This window comes from Euwallacea similis, chromosome 4, assembly GCF_039881205.1.
Source record: "Euwallacea similis isolate ESF13 chromosome 4, ESF131.1, whole genome shotgun sequence".
Taxonomy (NCBI): domain Eukaryota; kingdom Metazoa; phylum Arthropoda; class Insecta; order Coleoptera; family Curculionidae; genus Euwallacea; species Euwallacea similis.
In genome coordinates this window covers 474,045-496,813 of record NC_089612.1, presented here as the reverse complement: position 1 = coordinate 496,813, position 22,769 = coordinate 474,045, and the positions used below count along the sequence as shown (strand labels likewise).

At 33.6% G+C, this 22,769-nt stretch overlaps 4 protein-coding genes and 1 long non-coding RNA gene across 17 annotated transcripts in view; 3 read left to right on the top strand and 2 right to left on the bottom strand.

Moving 5' to 3' along the window:
- The window catches only part of LOC136408613 (uncharacterized), a 42,131-nt gene extending 39,596 nt beyond the window's left edge, over nucleotides 1–2,535 (top strand). For both annotated transcript variants that reach the window (XM_066389706.1, XM_066389705.1), the window contains 9 exons: nucleotides 38–295; nucleotides 561–663; nucleotides 754–909; nucleotides 968–1,106; nucleotides 1,206–1,288; nucleotides 1,496–1,656; nucleotides 1,755–1,902; nucleotides 1,957–2,182; nucleotides 2,243–2,535. In XM_066389706.1, the coding sequence (XP_066245803.1) occupies nucleotides 38–295; nucleotides 561–663; nucleotides 754–909; nucleotides 968–1,106; nucleotides 1,206–1,288; nucleotides 1,496–1,656; nucleotides 1,755–1,902; nucleotides 1,957–2,182; nucleotides 2,243–2,483 (1,515 nt within the window). In that variant the 3' untranslated portion in view covers nucleotides 2,484–2,535. The remainder of the gene's footprint in view (nucleotides 1–37; nucleotides 296–560; nucleotides 664–753; nucleotides 910–967; nucleotides 1,107–1,205; nucleotides 1,289–1,495; nucleotides 1,657–1,754; nucleotides 1,903–1,956; nucleotides 2,183–2,242) is intronic.
- Rpn6 (regulatory particle non-ATPase 6) lies at nucleotides 2,475–4,922 on the bottom strand. The gene is made up of 2 exons (XM_066389725.1): nucleotides 3,766–4,922; nucleotides 2,475–3,331 (listed from the first exon to the last, which is right to left on the bottom strand). Exons 1-2 carry the CDS (start codon nucleotides 4,883–4,885, stop codon nucleotides 3,210–3,212), a joined length of 1,242 nt encoding a protein of 413 aa, XP_066245822.1. The 5' UTR covers nucleotides 4,886–4,922; the 3' UTR covers nucleotides 2,475–3,209.
- A 344-nt stretch (nucleotides 4,923–5,266) lies between these two features.
- Nucleotides 5,267–12,431, top strand: LOC136408631 (transformer-2 protein homolog beta-like). Of its 8 annotated transcripts, none has more exons than XM_066389733.1 (8): nucleotides 5,267–5,544; nucleotides 5,779–5,867; nucleotides 8,319–8,396; nucleotides 9,094–9,358; nucleotides 9,641–9,816; nucleotides 10,022–10,069; nucleotides 10,136–10,224; nucleotides 11,980–12,431. In XM_066389733.1, the coding sequence occupies exons 1-8, from the start codon at nucleotides 5,530–5,532 to the stop codon at nucleotides 12,003–12,005; spliced, it is 786 nt and encodes a 261-aa protein (XP_066245830.1). In that variant the 5' UTR covers nucleotides 5,267–5,529; the 3' UTR covers nucleotides 12,006–12,431. The 8 variants fall into 8 exon arrangements, with proteins under 8 accessions (XP_066245830.1, XP_066245832.1, XP_066245834.1 ...); XM_066389735.1 differs by having other exon boundaries at nucleotides 5,293–5,544; nucleotides 10,551–12,431; XM_066389737.1 differs by having other exon boundaries at nucleotides 5,294–5,455; nucleotides 10,124–10,224.
- Nucleotides 12,432–12,486: 55 nt separating this feature from the next.
- Nucleotides 12,487–20,222, bottom strand: LOC136408619 (WAS/WASL-interacting protein family member 2-like). 3 transcript variants are annotated; one of them, XM_066389716.1, is made up of 9 exons: nucleotides 20,027–20,222; nucleotides 17,849–18,040; nucleotides 17,181–17,330; nucleotides 16,942–17,126; nucleotides 16,210–16,477; nucleotides 15,969–16,159; nucleotides 15,377–15,628; nucleotides 14,916–15,108; nucleotides 12,487–13,375 (listed from the first exon to the last, which is right to left on the bottom strand). In XM_066389716.1, exons 2-9 carry the CDS (start codon nucleotides 18,027–18,029, stop codon nucleotides 13,290–13,292), a joined length of 1,506 nt encoding a protein of 501 aa, XP_066245813.1. In that variant the 5' UTR covers nucleotides 18,030–18,040; nucleotides 20,027–20,222; the 3' UTR covers nucleotides 12,487–13,289. The 3 variants fall into 3 exon arrangements, with proteins under 3 accessions (XP_066245813.1, XP_066245814.1, XP_066245815.1); XM_066389717.1 differs by lacking the exon at nucleotides 20,027–20,222 and adding an exon at nucleotides 19,520–19,618; XM_066389718.1 differs by lacking the exon at nucleotides 12,487–13,375 and adding an exon at nucleotides 13,531–14,544 and having other exon boundaries at nucleotides 20,027–20,221.
- A 227-nt stretch (nucleotides 20,223–20,449) lies between these two features.
- Nucleotides 20,450–22,188, top strand: LOC136408637 (uncharacterized). 3 transcript variants are annotated; one of them, XR_010752115.1, is made up of 5 exons: nucleotides 20,450–20,586; nucleotides 20,636–20,844; nucleotides 20,904–21,158; nucleotides 21,431–21,874; nucleotides 21,923–22,188. It is a non-coding gene; the product is annotated as an uncharacterized lncRNA (long non-coding RNA). The 3 variants fall into 3 exon arrangements; XR_010752114.1 differs by having other exon boundaries at nucleotides 20,904–21,192; XR_010752113.1 differs by having other exon boundaries at nucleotides 20,904–21,874.
- The last annotated feature ends 581 nt before the right edge of the window (nucleotides 22,189–22,769 follow it).

The window sequence follows — 22,769 nt, the reverse complement described above, 5'->3', positions numbered from 1 at the left end:
CCTAATAAATTATACTGCAGCACAAATATATTTCTAGCAACTGAAACCCAAGATTGTTGAGGAAAATAGCTTATACCAAAAGTATGCACTTGCTGATTGGGTGCGAGTGGGGTCAAAAAAATTTACATGTAAGATAAAGGCTTTAGTTCCTTACGGGCAGTTGGTCTGGGAGGCCAAATGGAAACGACTTACTTCCTACCCACAATTCTATAAAGAATTGACAACACTTAGTTTAAGTTTTGATGAAACTGAAAATGTTATCGATTTTCAGTGTATCAACAATGTGTTAGATTTAGTAAGTGCCTTATATTGAACATCATACTTGACCGGAGGAGCAGATCGCTGACGTATTTTGGTATAAATGTTTGAAGTATTTCGGAGGTACATATTTTGACATATTTTTAAGGTATTTTTGTGTATGGAAATTAGTCAGGGATCTCTCGCTCGCCTCATATACAAATTGATTATCCAAAAAGGATAAAAATCAAGTATTGTATAAGTTAATGATGAGACAACAAAGTAATTGTCTAAAGTATAAACACACTTACATGCTTTTTTAGGGAACGGTTCCTAAATTTACGCAGCCAAATTTGAAAGGTTGTTGTTATCTGGTAAATACCTTGCCGCAAGGTAAAAATAAATTGGTCAATTCCAGCTTACCAGGTAAGCCCAAAGACTCATAAAAATTAAACTAAAATTTTTAATCTACTGCAAAGATCATTATTAATATCTTAAGACTTGACAAATTTTTAGTTAGTGATGATAAGACTGTGCAGTCAATATTAGAATCTCAGAAGAATATCGATATTGTGGTATCTCTCAGTGGTCTGAAATGCATAGCAGACATCAGTGATCTCAAAAAAAGATGGATGATTCCTTTCATTGTAAAGACAATGCATGTTCCAAAGGGTATTAGCAATTGTGTTTATTTATATCAAATTGTCTAAAAAAACTTATTTTTTTCTAGAAGATGGAACTATCTATTCAAAAAATATCGTATTTATCAATAAGCCATTTTCACAGTATGATATGTCCTGTGTCGATTTAGCTTATATCGGATATAAGAGGTTGATGAAAACGAATTTTTGTAAATTTGAAGCTTTTAGGTGTGTGTGAGTTGTTTTTTTCTTATGTTTTCCAGAAAATTGATTATTTAAGGAAAACACCAACTTGATTCAGATTGTTTTTAAACATTTTCATTTTAGATACCCTGATCCATCAGTGGCTTCTACAGATAGCAATAATGTTTTAAATCATAAGGGATTTGAAATGGATAGTCCTGATTATGGTAAGGCATAATCTTTTGTTTGTTGCGGCAAAATACTCAAAACAACGTATTTCTTTATTTTTCGATGTTGTTAATTCCTTCAGATTATGATATTTAAGTATGTATTTGAATTTAAAGGTTTATAGCTTAGCCTTATAAAAAACAGCAACGTTGTGGCATAGACCTATGCGTTATTAAATGGTTTTGAAAGTTTATTTTTTCTTCCAGATGAAGACGCGGATTCAAGTTCAAGTCATATTATACATCATAATGCTAGTTACAAACTTTGGAACATTAAGAAAACATCGTGTCAAAACAATTTGATGAAAAGCAATCAAAAAAATATAGAATTTAATGTATTGGTTCGGAACAAACTGGACGCAGTTGAGGTGAATTTCCTTTATTGTAGTAGGTACTTTAATACATCACTCAAACTATTTTCTAGTTTATAACAAAATTATTAATCTGTGCATGAATGTATTTTTAGCGTGTCGAAAATGGCGCCTTGCAGCCCCTAATTTTGCGCCCAAAGTTAGAGCATCAATTAAAGTTTGGCGCACGAATTCCATCTAAAGAAGAACTGGCTAAAGATTGGACCTCCCTCTTCTTTACCCCCTTCTCGAATTTATACAGAGGTTTCTCTAAGAATAATACATTTTGAGCCATTAATTAAAATTTTGTTTATTTAGTGGGTATAGCGACAAATGCAAATGAAATTATATACACACAGAAGTGTTCCATGCAAAAAATTGCGACAGAGGCGCAAACACACTACCAATACAAGCCTCAATTAAGTTTAGGAATTTTGCAGAAAGTATTTGAGCAATTAATTAAATTGGAACCCGGGCAATATTTAATGCAGCACTTGCCGAAACACGAATCGTTCCTTGCTATTATGAAGGCAATTGTCGACGAGTATGTGTATTGGCAAAATTCTCTGAATAATTTCCTTAAAAATATATTTTTTATTTTTAGTGAAGACAAACAAGATGTATTTGATCTTCATTCAGAGTCGAATAAAGTATCGGTAAACAATAAACCTAAACCTTGGAGCCCTATTGACGTAAATTTTCTCTTGCCTACCTTCGAAGCGGCTAAGCGAATGCCAGGCATGTTTACTCCTTGCCAGAGGAATAACAGGAAGAATTTTAGGACAAATCCGAAAAGGAAAGACACACACGCAAACAACAAAAACGACTCAGGAATGGATTTATAAATGATTTATTTAATTAATGTTAAGCAATAAACAAAACACTATTAATAAGAAACTTCTACATCATTAACGTCGCATCATTTCCCAAATTGTGAAAACCTTTACCGTAAATTTGATAAATGTTGCACGAACACAAACAATTTTAACTCATAAGAAAACCAAAACAAACTTTACAGAATGTTAATAATATACCCAAAAATCCTAAAAATGTTAATATGTTCTATACGTTTGAGGCGGATTGTTCATTTATTCTTTTATTTTGTTTGGAATAACGTCTCGCCCACACGTAGGGGTTACTGCAGTAGCGAAATTGCACATTTGCTCAATTAAAGTTAAATTAAAGTAGCGCTCACCCTTCAAGGTGGGTATGGGGATGAAAATCCTTGTTAACATTTCAAACGACAAATTTATCACTTATCAATGTTAACAAAGGTGTTTATTTGAGCTGTAAATAAAAGGTGAATGTTATTCTCAGTTAGTTAACTGAGAATAGTCTGTTGCTCCACCACTCCAACAACCCCTATTTGTGTGTAAGGTATTATTTGCAAATAAAATAAGGTTAAAAATGTTAATTATGTACACTGTAGACATTAAGTATCAAGACAATGAGGAAAGGTAATGGCAAATCAAGGAGTTAAGAGTTGTTCAAGTTTAAATAAAACTATAAGATAGGAAAAATACAGTCTGTTCTTTTTTTTTCAATTAGTATGTATCTTATTAAATTTAAACCTATGACAACTTTTTTGCCTTTTGATAAAGGGTGTCTACCACTTTGCTCATACTGTGAATGGTCTCCAATGCCATTTCATATGTTTTGTCTACTGGAGTGCCTTCAAAGACGATAAGGACACCTGAAAAACAATTATTTGTAATTCCATAAAACAAGGAAAAATCAAATTTAAGGATGTTTACACCATATTACCATCTTGATTAAATTATTTAGAATGATAAGGTAATAAACATCTATTTTTTTATTCCTATATATTACAACAATTAAAGGGTGTGGCTATTATGGCATTTAACATGGTTTATTTTAACTTGTTTAAAAACAGCAACTAAGGCATTAAAATTATGCATTGCATAAATTGGTTTATAAAAATATTTTAGGTTCAAATCATGTAAGTGTAGGACCAATATTTCAATCACAAAGTTGATGCTTTGCCAAATTCTCAATGACTAAGCATTTTCTTTGTTTTGACCTTTGTAAGCCAAATCACTAAAGATTTAACTCCAAAAACGTATTCTATAATGACTACACATAATTTAGGCAAAAAATATAACTTACCTTCTCCTTGATCCAAAATACCATGAAACTTGGCATCCAAAATCATTTGTGACAGCTTCTTCTCCACCTGTGCCATGGGTAGTCTGATACTTTTTGAAATATAATCGACTTGAACTCTACTGTATGGCTCAATTATTCTACAGAGATTTTGTTCCAACATGTTGTCATATAGAGTGCCTAAATGAGCCCTCACTATTACATCATCTTCAAGTTCCCTTTTGAACATTTTAACTGCTTGTTGAAAATCAGCCAACGACCTCTTGTTGGAAGCTTGTGCCACTGCTTTCATAGCATCAATATCTCGTCCAGCATATTTGATGGCTAGTTTCCCACTAACAATTTGTTGGACATCTTCAGGATTACTTAGCATGATCTTTGAAAGTAACATGTACTTCAAAGCAGTTAAAGCTTTGGTGGATTCAACACTGTCAAACCCTTCAAAAGCTTCATAAAAATATGAATAAGCTGTTTTGAAATCTTTCTCTTCAGCAGCATGCAATATTCCTGACTGAAGATCTAAGGCAGCCTGTACCTTTGGAGGGCAATAAATAGCATTGGCTGTAGTTCTGGCTGATGTCAATGCAGCTCTGGCTTTTGGAAGGTTGCTTAAGGCATGGTAGGTCTTGCTCTCCAATAATTGGACTTCAACTAATAGATTCTTATCATCTAATTTCTTCAATTCTTTCAATAAAGTAGATCCTAGCAGCAGGGCTTCCGCAAACATGCCTGTATCAAAGTAGAGAGCCACTAACCTTGCCTCCAATGATTGACGGAGGAATGTTCTCTTCTCCTCTTTTGCCCATTCGATGCATTCTTTGCAGAGCTGCACTTCTATCCCAATGCCGGCCTCAAGATCCAAAAAGAAGTCAACAAGGGACCTAACTAACTTAGCCGCCTTGGCTTTGCTGATTTCACTCAGAAAAGGACGGGTTTGTTTTATAAGGTCGGCAAGTTCCTTGGCCTTACCCTCCTTTTTGTACCTTTCCCCGAGGTTAAGGATGTCCTGCTCTTTATTCTGAATGTTCCTCTCATCATTTTCTTCGGCACGCTTTAAGTTTAATAAGTTTTGGTGTTGAGAATGAACAGATTGAGATCTTTCAAACAACATAGCACCCGCCATATTTCACGTTTAGAAAAGCACTGTCACGATTCGATATTTTAATTCAAGTGATAAGTCCAGGATCTGACAAGCAGGTACAAGTTGACGTTTGTTGACTTTTGATAATTGACCATATTTAGATGTGGTGGAAGACATAAAACCCGCGGTGTTTGCTCTGAAAGAAATTTTTGTTTCCTTCTTTTCAACCTACCATCTTCTGCAAGATTGGTGTCACAAATAAAGTTACAATAAAATCTCAAAAAATTAGATCTTGCCTAGTGCAATGTAAAAATCAATGAAATTGCTTAAAAACAACAGGAGGTTTAAGATTGGGGTTTTGCTCATTGCAGTTACAGTATAACTGTCTTTTCATACTAAAAAATTACATTTGAAAACACCTATATGCGAAATGTCACTTGTGCAAACTGTCAATTGCAAATGCCATTCTTCGTTTGTCTCTGCCTGCCGCCATTTTTATCATTTCTGTTCCCTTTCGAGTTTCCGAAGATCGTTGATGGTTAGCAGCGTCTTCCATTCTACGAAGCAGTTTTTCCAAGTTTTGCTAGTTTCGGCGTAGTTCCTGCCCCAAAAGTATATAATTAGGTGGTTAGTTCTATTGTTGTTTGAGTTTTTACCCTTTATTTTGTAAATCAACCATTTAAACAATGAGCGACCGTGAGGTGAGTACCTGAAATGCCTTGGCGTGGCTTTGAACTTGGTCAGAAGAGAAGCCGGCAAAGAATCATGCAATACCATGCTGCCGTTGGTGGTACATTCAGATTTATATCCTTTCTAATATTCAACACTCAAAGTCGCAGTTCTCCATGTCGTTATTACCATTTGTTTGATCAATTTCTTGACCATTGTTTGTTTGTCTTCAATTTCACTTTGCTGTTACAATTATTTATTTGTAGGGAAGCTACAGAAGCATGGAACGAGATCGTTCACCAAGGTTGAGGAGAGATGACTCCCCAAGAAACCATAAAGACAAAAGTTATTCAAGGTAACTGCTATTGAATTATGATTTTTTGTTGAAACATAGCTTTAAAATTTCATGCCATTGTTTTTATTGTAAAGACAGTTTTTTAGCACTGGTTAGAAAGTATGTGATTTCTGTCCAGTTATTTACTTGAAAGTAATACCAGAAAACTTACACTTAAGGGATATGCAAAATTGTTTTTTTATATCTGTAATTTTCTTTTCCGATCCTTGTTATTTTAAATATGTTAGAACATGTTATTGATTTGCTAACTCAAATGTGAAATATAAGGGCTATGTATACCTTTAGCACTTGAGGACAGGATATGTGGATATATATGAGTGTTCCAAAGTTAAGTTTTATAATTTTAACACCATAGTGGAGAATAAAAAATAGGGCAAAAAGTTGATATAAACTCATGTGCCTAAATATTGTATTTCTAAGATAAAGGATGTTGGAGTTTTAATTTTTATTCCCAGAGTTTATGAGATATTTAGCTCAAATTTGAAAGCTAACTAACTTGTTAAAGCCTACACCAGCAGGTAGACCAACTAATTGTTAAAGTGTTATTTTTTTCAGGATTATCAAGATACTTTATTTTTATGGAAATTATCTTGAATTTTGGAAATCTTAAATCTTGAGCTAGTTAATTATGTCATTAGTCCTACATTAAGACTGATTAATTATTCTTCAAATTATAGCAAAGAGTTGTAAAATTGCATTTCAAACCTTCCAAAGAGTAGCCAATCATCAATAGAAACTGCTCCTCCAAACAAATTTAGTAATATCTATTTTAATTTGCCAATATTTATCTTTTTATTGATACTAAAACTCATATTAGGAAAATGCATTTAAATGAGGTCATCCCTGTTTATTGCACCCATTTACCATTTTTTAGGATCCATGCCTTTTATGTTTCCTTTCTAAATAGTATATTAACCTACAGACTTTTACCACATAGCAAAGCTACTGTATTAGGAATTTCCAAGGCTTTCTTTGACACACATTTTTAATACCTACTTCCAGGTAATAAAAACCCTGTTATGTTAGCGTAGATAATGGGCCAATGAAACGTGAGAAATAACACTATTAAGTCATATTTGATATATAACATTTTTTGTGGTAACTGGTGGTGATGGGATATATGAACATATTTTATACGTTTGAGGTGGTTTGTTCATTCCGTCTTTTATTTTTTGAGAGTAACTCACACCAGCAGGGCTTGTTGGATCTGTTAAATTGCAACCTAATATCAGTTAAAAGTAACTGAGAATAACCTTTATTCTTTAATAAGGGTCCAGACGTACATCCTTGACAAATCAGTCACCGTCTTTCCAATCTAGGAAAAATTAATTGAAAAATGAAAATTAACAGTAAGAAAAATGTATGAGAGATAAATACGTAAAATGTGTGAGATTCTGAAATCCTTCTTTACAATCGTGGAAGCATGACGGTTTCTTTGACGTGAGTAGTCACGTCATCGTTCCTTCAGTAATTCATGTTTGATTATTGCAGATAATTAAAACTATCTTTTTTTTATCCCATTTTTTGTTTTAGTAATTACTCTAAATGGTATTTCTTAGTGTTCAATTTCTTTTTATATGTCAGAGGTTGACCTCTTGCTAAAGCAAAGGCAACTAAGCGTTAGCCATGCTTACTAAGCAAGAGGCCACACGTCGTTTTTTTATCCTAATCGTTTGATCCTATTACTTCTAATCGTCGACTTAGTCAGACATACTTGTTACGTATGGAATAAAAAGATTTGTAATTTTAATTTTATCTCATTATAGACTGTTAGAAATTGTGAGAATATCTGTCTCTAAAACTACTTATATAATTGTTTTTACATAAATATTATTTTCGCTACAAAAAAAAATTCGACATTCACAAATTCTGTTCATTGCGTATTAATTTTCTTTGTTTTCAACAATCCTCTTTTTTATCACGAGTCATGTAGCTCTGAACATTCTATTTAAGAATGTCTGTCAACATAGACTGTTGGACCTCATTAGGACCTAGCGATAACCCAGAGTATAAAACTGCCCTTAACGAGTAAATGATTTCATTTTTCTACATAATTTTCTGTAAGTAGTTATGCTGCGAGTCTGATCGTATTAAACCTTAAATATAAAGGAACTTCTTTAAACAGCGATTTTACAAATACATTTAAATCATGATTACCTAGTTGTAATTATAATTTAAATAAGGGTCTGTGTTGAGTTGGTTTTGAGTAAACACTTATTTGGAATGTTTGTAAATAATTTTTGATGGAAATACTTGAGGAAGGACGTTTATTGTCATGCTCACATGTACCTATATTGAAAAAAAATCATTAATATATCTCTGCCAAACCCCTAGTGATGTTTTTCCCAAATCTCCCCCCAAAAGAATACTCAAAAAATAGAAAATAGGATATATATACATAAGTTATAAAAATCCAATTTTTATATCATATTTTTAACTCTGTTTATTCAGAAGTCGAAGTCGAAGCCGAAGTAGAGGCAGAGATCGCCGTAGGGAAGACAGAGAGTACAGCAGTCGTCGGAGTGACAGGTGAGAAAGAAATAATGTTAACTCAAAAAGTATAAACTTAAACCATATAAAAAGGGTGATCATTAAAAAAGCATTAAGTAGATGCTGAAATTTCAGAGACTTGTCTTAGATAAATTAATCTGTTGTCAGTCAGATGTTTGATGGTAAATAGCAAATAGCTTAATGCCGTACATTTACGGGTTGCGAAGTTTTTTTTGTGATCATCCGTTAGTAATTTACATTAAATGGTAAATAGGCTTAATTTGTTTGAGGTTTTATTTGACAATCCTCGCAATCACTGTTGGACTACGTCGTTGTCTGGGTTGGATTTTTCAGATTATTCCTATATATTCATATTCATAAAATTTATGAGGCTCTACTTGAGATGATCATAGATTTGCGTAAACAAATTTTATTGTTTTTGTAAATGTGGCGTTCAACTTTGTTCCATCTAAAAACATCTATTTCACACTTCGATTTCTCGAGGCAGCACAAAGCACCAAAACATCTTCCTTTGCACACCTTTGAAACAAACAAGCCACATGTAAACGACATAAACTTCTAAGTACTGTTTGACCAAGTAATAATTCCCGACTAATCATCCGCAATACGGGGGGCAAAAAATAAAAGGCGCACTTGAAGCAGAAGCCATAGGGGCAACTTAAGCGTTCTTCAAGGGTCAATAACTAAATGGTGTCTTTGTGATTTGGCCTTACAGGTCGCGCAGTCGATCACGCTCAGACAGACGTAACAAGTCCTCAAGGTATTCGCGAAGCGAATCGCGTTCTTCGGGCTACCGGCGCTCTGTTTCACACAGTCCTATGTCTAGTCGCAGGCGCCACATGGGCACTCGTGATAACCCGAAGCCGAGCCGCTGTCTTGGGGTATTTGGTCTTAACATCCACACCACCGAAGACGAACTCTATCACATATTCAATAAGTACGGGCCTGTCGAGAGGGTACAAGTCGTTCTTGACGCAAAGGTAAGTGTTTGGATATACTTTGGAAATTATCTACCTTATTACTACCCTTGTATTCTTTCCATGACTCTGCACACTATAATGCAGCAACAAACCTAAAAACTAGGTAGAAAGTGTTTTTGCACATTCTATTTGGATTTATAACGTATATCTGGCCACAATATTTTACGTTTTCCCTTGATTTTGTTATTTAATTTCCGTTACATTATATAAACAGCTGGCCATGTTGAACTATCAACACTATTTTGATATCAGATTCAATTTAAATAATTTCGTCATTTTTAGACTGGCAGGTCAAGAGGCTTTGCTTTTGTCTACTTCGAAAGTAGCGACGATGCCAAAGTAGCCAAAGATCAGTGCACAGGAATGAAGATCAATTCAAAGAGTATCCGCGTTGATTTTTCCATCACTGAAAGGGCGCATACACCCACTCCGGGAATCTATATGGGAAAGCCTACATAGTAAGTATTTATGTGTAAATATATTTTTTTTTCCAATAAAGAACGTGGCACTTTCAATAATAAATGAAATCTGACATGTTTTTCTATGGATATAGTATTTGAAGATGTTTAGGAGTTATTTTTTTAAGATCATAAAAACGACTTAAAGGATCCCTCAAACAATTGTTTTAGATTTATTTAACGTAATGTTGTGACTTACTTTCAGCAAATATGACAGATATGAAGGACGTGGCCGTAGAGATAGAGATCGAGAGTAAGTGTTACTTTTCGTTTTAAGTATTTTTTGCTAAAAGTAAATAATATTCAGCGATTATAATAGAGGAGGATCCCGATACCGCAGGTCACCTTCACCGTATTATTGCAGCAGAAGCCGCAGGAGATATTCTAGGTCTCGCAGTTATTCTCCACGTAAGTAACCATAAATTGCTTAAGTGTTTTTTTTTAATTTAAATGTGTTGTAACTCTATTAGACTCAAAATAAGAGTAAGTTAGTTTTTCCTTTAATAGAGTTACAAAACATCAACTTCAAAACTTTGTCTGCTTAGTTCACCGAGATTTCTGTCGTGTATTAGTCTGTGATATTGTTTATTAGGAAATATATCTTGTTCCAATTTTTACCGGCATTTCCCGTAATAGTAACAATCGGGCATAACCCCCGTAAAAATAGCACAATTGCGGTACTAGAACGTTTGTTCTTGTTTTAATGTTTTATTTTCGTTTCATGTGAATTTCAGGTCGTTATTAACTTGACGCCGGTCAGTTTGGACGCTTACTTAGACGCGAAGCTCTAAAATAATGATTAGAGTCAGTCGTTTAATTGTGTCTTGATCGAGTAACATTTTCCTTAGACATGTAATTTCGCAGTTTTATTATCTACTTAGCGAGTGAGCTGAACAATTCTTTTAATTTGCTGGACAGATGTGATTTGTACATCATTGGTATGTGTTATTTCAACTTATTAAAATTTTTGGGTCGCCAGGGAATGCAGACGTTTACTAGCTGTATAAGTAATGTGGCCAATTTGACAAATGAGTAAGACTAGAAATTGAGTAAATGTAAAATTTTGATGAACATGTATTAAATTCTTAACCTCACTCATTCGGTCACTTATCTATATGGTGAATTCGGGCCCCCGCATCAGTACAGTCTCAGTACGCACTTTGTATAGGCCCAAATTTTGTAATTAGATATTTTCTGCATTTCTAACTTCACCGATTTGTTAATTTGTGGCTATTTTAAGACGAAGAGTGGTGTTGTTTAATGTCACTTAGAAAATGTTCACATAGAAGTATACTAACTGATGCTTTTTGAATCAGTAAGTCTGTCTCATGAATATAAGCGCTACCCAACAAAAGACGTTGAAATTTATTAATATATATTTTATACATTCATATTAACTACTGCAAAGAAAAAAAAAGGTAAAAATGTAATAATTTCATAGCTAAAAATTAGTACTATTGTTTTTGTTATGGAATTTTAAATTGATGCGCTCTTCCTCAATGCACAACTTTCCGAAAAAAGATTCTTTATCCACACATTATGGGGCGAACAAATTTCACAAAAAAAACCATGATCTTTTTGCCGATCGTGTAGTGGTTTATTTACTCGAATGTCCATGGTTTTGTCAGTTCGAACATTTACCTCATATAGTCCTGTGGAAGATGGTGACGTAACAGGGGTCTTCGACCATATCTTCTCTCAGAAAGATGTACGTTGTATGGACTGATGACAGGTTTTATGCTCCATTCATGCCCAGTTGTATATTTTCATGTTAAACTTCACATGCAGCTAAAATTAAAATTTTTCACAGACAATAGAATATTTCTAATGGTTCGGAATAGGTTTTTCTTTTTGTTAAAATAGACATATTTGGTAATTCATTGTCCTACAGAGAAAAAAAACTGCGTTCTATGGCGATCTAAGAGTTGTAATGAAGTTGCAATAACATATACGCAAGGTTGATATTTGTATATTCTTTTCCAAGTTAAGAGTTTTGTAGTTTTCTTCAAGTTGATTTATAATAGTAACTTCTCACACACCTCTTTCATTTAATGTTATGGTTTCTTTTTTATTTTGGCTTTGCAAATGTGAATTTAGTAATTTAAGTTATTAGTGATTAATAAATACCATTTCACTAATCTTGGTTTTCTGTGTTTTAAAAAGGGTTGCAAACAAGAGCTTTCGGATGAAATTGAAGTTTATTAAGAAATCGTAAAAATCCTTACGAAGCATTCTCTCGCTCCTATGAAAAATATCCCGAACACTCAAGTCTTGAGGAATGAAATTTACTTGTCTTGAAGACGTCAAAATCGCGATTGAGTTCAGAAAAAAGAAAATGCGGGTTTGAAACAACAGGACTACATCTCTAATTCCCCCTCCCCCTGTTTTTCGTCCAATCCCATCCGAATCCTCACATTTGCTCTCTGTGCATTCCTGTTTAACAAATAAACTTCTATTTCGACCCTCCTTTAAATGATTTAAAATCCTGTTGGGTGAGTATGTAGAACGTAAGATTTCATAAGCAATGTTTGTGTAAGTAATTGCATGCTCTTTTACATCAACATATGATATTGTAATAGAATTTGGAAAATAAATTATATTGTTTCTGTGGGAAAGGTCTATTTTTTTACTCCCTGTAATGGGAGAGAAATTCCCTGACAGTAAGCAGTAAACGTTAGAATTACTTTATTTTAAGAAAACGGATTTTGTACATGAATAATAATATACAGTTATTTACAAGATTAATTCAATAATTTACTAGTTTAGGCACTGAAATATTTGCTACATGAAAGTTAACAGGTGACTAGTAAGTATCTTAAAACTTTAACCCTTAATAACAAGGTAAAAGAATAAACTGAAAATATGTCTACGGTATAAAAATAAAATTTACCTCGTATAAATACAATTTTAACGTTACAAAAATGACTAAAAACTTGGTCCAATATTACTATGAACCGTAAATTTGCATTCCCTAATTGCCAATCAATGCAACTTCCCATTCTAGGTAATATATCATTCAATTTAATAAAATATAAGTAGTTATTACTTCGAAATATTTCTCAGATGGAACCAAGCACTAATATTTTTCTCCAATTTTTATCTTTACCCATTGAAAACTATATGACATTTCGGCTCTTTACCTAGGTTTCCCTCAATGATATCTAGTAATAATTATTAATATTCGTTCTTTAATAATTTCATCTAGAGGTTTGAAGGTGTCTCAGACGAACACAACGCGTCTTTAACAGTTTCTTTTCAAAATTTGCCATAAAAAATTTAATTTTCACTTTTTAGTATCAGTTATATTAGAATTAAAAATTAAATAACCGAATTAATTACCTACAAATCCAAATTAAATATCAACTTATGTAAAGTTTTTCTTAACTTATGTAAGGTTTTTCTCTAATTTTAATTCAGTCACTATATCCTCGATTTTTTATTATTGTTACTATCTAAATCTATGAAACCTGATGCTAGCACGTCGAAGTTGAATTCCACACCCTGTTTGAAGACTGAAGGTGAACCTGAGGTGGGGGTGGGGCATGCTGTTTATTCGACGCTGCAAACGTGATTTATAAAATTTTTGGAATTACCAAAACATCAATAATTAAAACAAAACGTACATACCTAATTGTCATTACCTGGTGACTAAATTTTGATGATTAAGCTAATAACTGTAATAGAAGTGTTTAGGAAGAATTTGTAGGAAAGAAATGAATAATGTTAGCCTTTATTATACCATATAGTTCATTAAAACTAAATATAAACATGTAATACAAAAGTTATTTCACAATATAAACATCATTACTTAACGAAAAGTCATGCTGTAAATCTACAATGGTAGGAAATAAACTGCTTAAATGAAAATATTATGCATTACACATAAATGACTAGGAAAAAGTGGGAAATAAGTAAGCTTGCAGTTAGAAATACAATTTGGCACCTTTACAAAATCAACCCCTAAAAGTAACTAAATCTCTTTAAACGAAGGCTTAATTACTTCCCACCAAAAACGTATAATATGTAGGTACGTAAATGAAAATAATACAAAAGTTATCATTAAAAAGGAAACAAATTCCGTTCAACCCGTAAAAATGATGTGAAAGCTTGTTATAACGTTGAGTTATCATTAAAAAAATTTTCGCAAAAGAAACGGCAATAATGAATGGGAGGGAAGGCAAGATTTTTTTAAACAATCCGACGGATTCCTCGTATAACACTCGAATCTACATTTTTTTGAATTATAATGTGAATGACATTGTCCTATTCACAATGTATGTGCACACCATTTAACAAATAGAATTTTCTTGAAATTTCAATCAAAACGTGAAGATAATTATAAGTTTCAATTTAAAATACAAACCGGATTTGCGTAGTTAATATAGTCGCGAATGGGCTCTATTGTATAAGTGACGTTTTTGAAAAATACGGGCATCTTGTATAGAATATTATATCAAACCTTACGTACGATATTTCCACGTAGGACAGTGTCGTACCATACCTATAACTTCAGCTTCGTATTAACAGAAGTGAATATGGTACGCTTCCCATATAGATGAAATCTTACTCTTCTACTGGCGTAAAAATGAAAAAATATGGCTAAAGCGAAACGTAAAAATAAAGATATTTACACAAACCAATAAATAATAATAGTGGTTAGTAGAATGGAGACCAGTCCATGCATAAAAGAAGGCATGCAGTCAAGTTTCCTCTATTAGCAAGATGACTCTAAAGAACAAAAGAGACAAAAAGTGAGACTACAAGAAGAAAAGTGAGTGAGAATAGCGTTAATTGCTTTAAATATTTCATGTTTGGTAACAATACAAGAATGAAAGTAATGAAGAGAGTAAATTAAAATGGTTTGAACATTAAATTATTTACATATATAACACAGTTAAATAAATGAACATAAAATGGGAAAAACATACAAAAGAAGCTCTGAAGTATGTTTTGTTTTGCCCCAAAATTTGAATACAAAAACGTTCACTAATTCACACAAACTACCCACACCCCAAAATTTAAGACAAATCTGCCACTTGGACTAGGCGACAAACCACAAAAAATCCATTACACACACAATCCAGCTTTAATGTACTGACCTTGTCTAGTTGAATATAATTTCAAGACATTTCGGTAAGGAGGAGGTCTCGGAAACCTGTCCGGGGTGTTAAACAAACCTCGGAACTTGTCTTCCATATCTACCCCGGTTCTCCTCGTTGACACATTCGTTTGGCTCATCGACGAACCTCGCGGTGGTGGCATAGGCGGGTGGACATTGTTACCCGTTGGTACCTAAAAAGCATGGGAATGTGCCAAATAGTAAATTTATAGTAGAATTTTAAGCAGCGGCGGATATTGATTTTTATTTCGGGTAGATATAGTCATAAGTGTCTAAATCGGGAATATCAAATTTAAAATCACGATAGTATGAACTTTAATGATTTTAAAAAATATAAAACTTTCAGCTACAACTTAGGGATTTTTAGGTTCAAAATGTCGAGTCTTTTAATTCAGACTGCGACTATACACGTATAATTATTTTTTAGTGTTTCTTACTTACTGCAGGTGGAGGCCTAGTCGGTTGTATTAACATTTGCGTTTTGTGTGGTGGTGGAGGTGGCGGTGCCTGAATCGGCGGTTGAAGAATTCCCGGAGGTGGAGGCGGAGCATGATTTGGCGGTTTCACCGTTGACTTAGGAGTGTTGAACGAGGTTGAAGTACTCGACAATGGAGCCGCTGGAGGCGGCACTGAAGGGGGAGGCACTGAAGGTCTGCCCGTTAAAGGTGGCCTGGGTCTTGAACTGCCGATATTCTATCAAAGTGATTCAACAAAAAACTAGTTCATTTTCACTGACTAACAATTTAGTTTAAATGGTTAACAGTGTAGAAACAAAAAAAGTTACTCTTCACTCAATTTCAAATTGCAATATTATTGTCTTTATTCCGCAGTAAGATAAATTTCTGTTGATTTATTCTTTAAGGTTACGTGGAATCAGAAGCGCATTATCCCGACCACGCACCTACCCAATCTAAAATTAGGATCAATGCGGGTCGTCAATCAACAGCTTGACTGAATTCTGGACCCCTGCGCGTCTCATCATTTCCATTCGCCAATAAAACACTGCAATTATGTCAAGTTATAGTATGCTTACCGTTTGAGACAAACTTGAGAGCGATTGTCCCAAAATGGAGTGCATGTTGCGAACGGTGCCGAATTTTATACACGGATCGTTATTGGGCGTGGGACTTTGAGGCGAAGGGGATCTAGGCGATCGCATACTCTGCGCCCTACTTATAGACTTATTTGGTTTTACAGCTAGTTTGGTTGGGGGTGTTGGTTTTCCTAAAATACACAAATGAAATAACCACCCCAAATTTAACTTCTTTACTTACCGTTTAAAATGGGAGGTTTCGGGGCCAGATTCGGCTTGCCGTGGTTGATCACAGGTTTGCTCGGTGGATAACCGCCATTATTTACATTATCTGTACAATCTAAAGAACTAAGGTTCGCGTTGCTCTTTGATTTCCGATGCAACGTGCTAGCGTTGCGCAAAGGGGAAATATTGCCCTGATGGAGCGACGATTGACTTAGATGAACACCATTGGAATTGTTAGGTAGCAGGCTGAGTGGCTTCACAGGCCGCATTTCGTCTATTGATATCTAAAATTGGCATAACTGTAATTTATTACATAAACTATTTAATTGTTTAAAACTTCCAAACATTTAAATTTATGGATATTTCAATAATATTAATGTAATAACTAATTGTATATTTGACCGCTTATGGGCTTGGTTTATTATAAATTTTATTGCTATAGCGCCCGACAACAGGACTAAATTAGTGCATCCTGTAAATTGTTCTTTTATAAATTAGGTGCTTTTAAAGAAGGACGAAACAGTGACGATAATTGCTGAGACATATTAATGCACATGTTGTGCCATTGTTCATTCTTGTGCCGATGTGCTCAAATTGATAACACCACTGCATAGGTAGGTCCCTACCTGCGAAATAATCAAAAAACATTCTAAAACTTTGAAGTACAAAAAAAAATTAAATTTACATTTCAAAATTGTGTTTCTTATACATCTAAATATATCAATTCTAATACAAAAAAGTCACTTACCTGTCTCATAGGTGCAGGGGGAGCAGGGCCCCTAGACCTGGTATCACTAGGATTGTGCATTTGCTTCTTCAGCTGATCCTGAACGCTACTAAAGTTCTTTGATGGCGTCCCTATTTTGGGACTCGGACTCTTGTCGGTGCCATTATTATTAAGACTAGTATTAGAAGAACTAAGCGTTGATGCACCTATAAACGAAGAAATTATTCAAAATTTTCCTCTAATATCTCTTAGCTTTATACCTAAACGGCCTGTGGCTTTCAATTTTGGCATGCCCCCCGCAAACAAACCCCCTAAGCCTAGCCCATTTGGCATTTGGAGATTGGAACTTGTTGATGTGTTACTTATCCCAGTAGATGTGGCATTATTATTGCTAACGTTGTTGATTTTACCTAGAAATGAACAAGTGAGGTCAGTTAAATTGCACATGATATCTTGAAATTAACATGTTTATCAATTTATGGTTTTATGATTTATACAAAAAATATATCAAAGTGACGTATGATGAAGTCTGCATAAAAATGACAGCTCAAAAAACCCCAATTTCTGTAAATAAGGTCCATTTGTTCAATTATATTTATTAAGTTGGGTTTTGTTAAGCCTAATTGATGTCATTTTGACACCAATATATTTTTTAGAATATCACATGAGGGTCAAGCAAAGTAAGGTCAACTTAATTCATACTATTTCAAATATTTGAATTCATTGTTTCATTTTGACTTCCAAATCCCAAACACTAAACCCCAATGAGGTCCATGCTCGAGATACTGTAAGGTATTTTGAGGTATTCAATAAAAGTTTAATCACAAATCCCCCCTCTCACTTCCATTCATTGTTTGAAAAATAAAGTTACATAAATATTCTTATACAAATATGTAACCTACAATTTTTTGCTTTTGGTGTTACTTACCTGGTATCATGGGACCACTTTTATCCATTGTAACAGTCTTTTTCAATTTCGTTCCTTGTCTGATAGAACTAAGTAAAGCACCTCTTTGATCAGCCCCACCACCACCGCCCCCTAGTTTGGGGAGCGATAATGCTGGCGGCGGAGGAGGCCCTGGAGGAGGTGGCGGAGGAGGACCCGGCATTTTCTGTGACCCTAGAAGAAAAAATTTGTTTCAATACACAAAAATTACATGCTAGAAAGTTAGATTTAAACTGCTTTGACAAGATTTTAACAGGAAAAAAGAACAATTTACATTTGTATTATAATAGGAGGGACAAAGTGTCAAATTGCCAAGAGGGAAAAATATATAAAATATATAATTAAAGGATATAATACAACCCAAAATAATAATAATAATTACCTAGTGAAATTCAATAATCTCATAGGAAGAAATTTCTTAAATAAAAAGCCTTAAATATGTTCTTTGCCTTGGTCTACTTTTGTTTTGATTTGATTAAACCATATGTTTCTGTACGACCATAATCATACTTATGCTTATAGATAATCAAAATCATAAAATAAAATTTGACTGAATAACCAACATTAACTTTATACTTCTAAAACTATGGCTTGTATACTCTACTTTTACAATGTTAAACAAGCAGTTTTTATACATTTTCACATTATAAGTGTTATATTGGTTTTTTTTAAATTTAAAAAATTACTTGGTTATGAGGATGTGCATTTCAACCACTGTTATATTGTAGTAGGTCATCGAAATTTCTGGTAACATTGATTAGTAATAAAATTTAGTTAGCAAACTGTATTTACACTTTTACATGTTCCTCTACAATTAGTGATCCAATTCTCTATGAATATATGAGATTGAAAATAAAATTTTTAACAATGTTGATTGGTTAGGAAATTTTATTAGGTAAAAATTTAATTCTCTTATATGTTCTTACCTTAGACTGACAGATAATGCATTTTTTGAATTAAAATTTTAGTCAGTATGTCTAGGATATTAAAGGTGCATAAACTTTAATTACAAGAAGGGAATTTTTAAATAATGATTGTACTCTTCATATAGAAAAAAAGACATTTTATCTGCTCATCAACTGAACATTTTACTATAATTTTATTTAAGCTACCATGTAAACTATACTGACGTTGAAGACAAGAACTTGATTGTCATACTATTAAACCCCAAGAGTCATGTGAAATTTTATTTTAATAAATCAATTTTCTGCATTTCAAAACTGGCTGTCAATAAATAATATGAAAATTCCTATTATAAAACAGAAAAATTGAAAAGTATACATTTACTTTTGTTAAAGTATGGTTTATACAGCAATTTCCATATGAAGAACTGGCCATCATTCTCTAAAAAATGCATTTATCTATCTAGAATTGAAGAACTAGTAGTCCCTTGAAAGGGACAATACAATTACAACCAAAAAGTTGTTGCTATCTATTTGACTATAAAATATGACTGCTGCGGCTAGATATGTGCAAAATGGAGCATTTAGAATAATCTTAAGATTCCATGGCCTATAATATTGATTATCAAGGCGGATTTTGAAAATGGGTTTAACATTATCAATATGTGTCATTTTCAAAGCATGGTCTTCACTTACAATACTTACTACACTCAAAACATACCTATGTACATAGTATATAAAATGTAATTACCTTATTTTGGACTGTCCTAATCAGCACTTATCAGAGATAAGAAAAGATGTTATGATAATCCTTTTCTGAAAATTACTCCTTTCAAACAAAATTTATAACTGGACTGTACAATGGACTCGGGTGAAAATTGGGGGGCCTCACAGGTAATTTTAAATTAGGTCTTTAAACTCATCAGTCTTGTGTTGCTAATTTTAAATGGTTGTTTTAAATGCAGGACAACACAATGTTTTATCATAAAACAATGTATTTTAATCTACATCCATGTAGGGGTACATTCAAGGTTGCAAATTTACATCAAGTGCAGTACATGAGGTTACTCATTCAACGTTTCTTATAGATTTTTTTAGATGAAAATTGATGGGTTTAATATGTTGAAAGTACAGTAGTATCTTTGTGACATTATTTCCTGCAGCTGACTAAGTGTTCATTAATGATGAGGGGTTTGTAAATAAATATTCAAAATAAAAGTAAATAAGTAGGTTGTCAAGTTATGACACATACACATACCGATGGATGTAGGCTTGAAACGGCGTATTCCCAAAGGTCTAGATGATGCGATTTCACATTACTGGGCTTATCACTATCCTGGGTGCATTTTATTTTCACTAAATTCGACTTTAATTCAGCAGAAATCCGGGAAACTTTCTAGACTGGAGACGTTTTTATCGTAGAATCCAATCAACATGGCCGAAATGAATGATGGAAGGAACGTGAAACGCATGCGCAAAACTGACGGAACAACTTTCCTTCGATTTGAACGGGTTCTTTTTCACCGGATTTATTTTGCAATTTAAAACGTTTTAAATGAAATTATTTACAGTTATCAGCGGCAGTTCTCTTTAGGAACACAATGGTAACAATTACGGCTAATTAAAATTCTAATTTAGATGACGTAACGACAACGACCGCATGCCGTGGGGCAATGCTTTCGTGAGACTTGTCCCCCAGTGTGTATTGTTTTGGCGCGACCGGCTAAGTTTAAAATTATTCGGCAGGAGAGCTGCTAAAAATACGAAAACAAGAAACTAATTCGTGCCCTGCTCGACCTTGGACTATCCGGTATTTTGGTAAGCTATCTGGGAGATATTTATCTTCATTTATAATTAAATATTCCAGGTTTTGATAGCTCAGAACGTGGAGCACTAATGCCTCTAAGAGCATGCATACGCAATTATTATACGATAAATTTACCTGCTTTATCTTTTAGCGTCCGATGATTAATAGCATCATTCGTATAAAACGTCTTCAACCTCCGCCAAATTGCAGCGGAGAACATGATGTTAAGTTTTGAAGAATTTGTTCCTGTGGCCAAGCCCAATAATAAGGCAAGAAATTATCGAATCGCAATTTATTTGAATAATAATAATAAATAGTAATACTTTAGGAGGATGACGAACATCGTTCAAATCCTTCGAACCACCAACCGCTTTTGGCCATAATACAAATGTTTTTATCCCTTCGAGCCCGATAAGAAAAATCGATTATTCTTGTCCTTGGTTTTTATTTATAGGGCCTTATGAGGAATGTGGCATACACCAGTAAAATATGTGATTTTGAGGATCTTTGTAAACGTGATGGAGCAGCTGCGATAAAAATTTGAAGACAGAGCCTGAACCTTGCACGTTATGCCAATTTCTGGGTACGTGGAGCAAGACTTTGTGTTCAACAGCAAGGTGACAACTTTCAGCAACAACTATAAATTGGATAATCATCGTTTACTTAAAAACAGATTAATAATTGTTAAAAAAATCAAATCCCTATTGTTATGTAACTTTTATTATGAGTTTTCGGTCCAATCGGCTTTACCATTGCACATTGCATGGAACCGAATGATAATGCAGTAATTAATTCTCCTGGTTCTTCAAAACCGTTGATCCTTTGTCCAACATTCAAAATCTCTGTTTTTTTTAGGTCCGATCGAATAATAACGAAATTTTCCTTCTGGTCGTGCGAGCCTATAACAAAATAAGGGTTAATTTTTCCAAAAGAGATCCCAATCCGTTTCCACATTATTCTTCGTTCTTCGAATCAGGTTGATACCTACTCTAGCCAATAGCCTATACCCACAAAAATCTTTTTTACTGTGGCAATCTCGATGATCAGCACAATTGTACTTTTTATTGGGTCTTTGAACCGACTTACAAGCAAGATTTGATATTTTTTACTATTCGATCAGAGCCTGGACATGAGCATTATAATTGTTTTGAAGTGTATAGAAAGGATATTTTGTCCAAGGACTTGTTTGACGATGTCGATGCTTTTGGATGCGTTGATCATAAATATATGCATAATAAAGTGACGAAGGTGATCCAAGGGTTCACAGAAATCGTTGTATGATCTGCATAAATTAAAGAAGTAGGTAGCTCAATTCTACTTTTATATTGCTTAATTTGGTCCATTCAGATTGTAGGTACTCATCAACAACAATGAATGACAAAATGAAGGAAATTAAAATAACGGTAGGCAACGGAGGCATACATAAGACGCGTTTAAAACACAGAAAAAAGAAATTTGCATACTCGGAGACCACATTTATCAATACGCTCATCATACTTATTAAAATTATGGATATATTAGTCATATTTCCTTAAAGCAATTCATCGTATACTTATAATGAGAGATCATTGTAATTTGCATATTAGACTATAGTAGGAAATAGACATGTTATACTGTAGCATTTATCATCAATATATTTTTAATTGAAAAGCAAAACTGATTTTATTTTGTGCCCAATATTTTCCCTTAACTCTGTCACATCAACCTCTCTAGTTTATACCAAGGGGCAAACACATAGTTCCTTTACCAAGTATTTAAGGGATAAAACTGATATGACAATATTAAGACTTGGAGAGTATTTTATAATATCCTGAGAAAGAAGCAGGCGTGTCATCATCTTAACGTTTATAGTAATTATATTTTTATCTACACAATACGCCGCTATCTATAACACGCTAAGTAAGTATATGTTTAAATAATTAGTCTCAGAAATGTATATGTACCCATACCCATGATAGCTACATATTCTTTCGTCTTTATCAGCTCACGTTTCTTGATTAATTCGAATATTTATTATTTATCATATTATAAACTAAAGTTAACCCTATAAACTATGTTCAAATATTATTTTCCAGAATGAATGGGACTTAACTCATCAAAATGACTTCGTTTACCTCATAAGAGAGTTCTTAATGTTGTATGTATAAACTTTCTTCTACCGAAGAGATATAAAGACATTATCACACTCATTGTA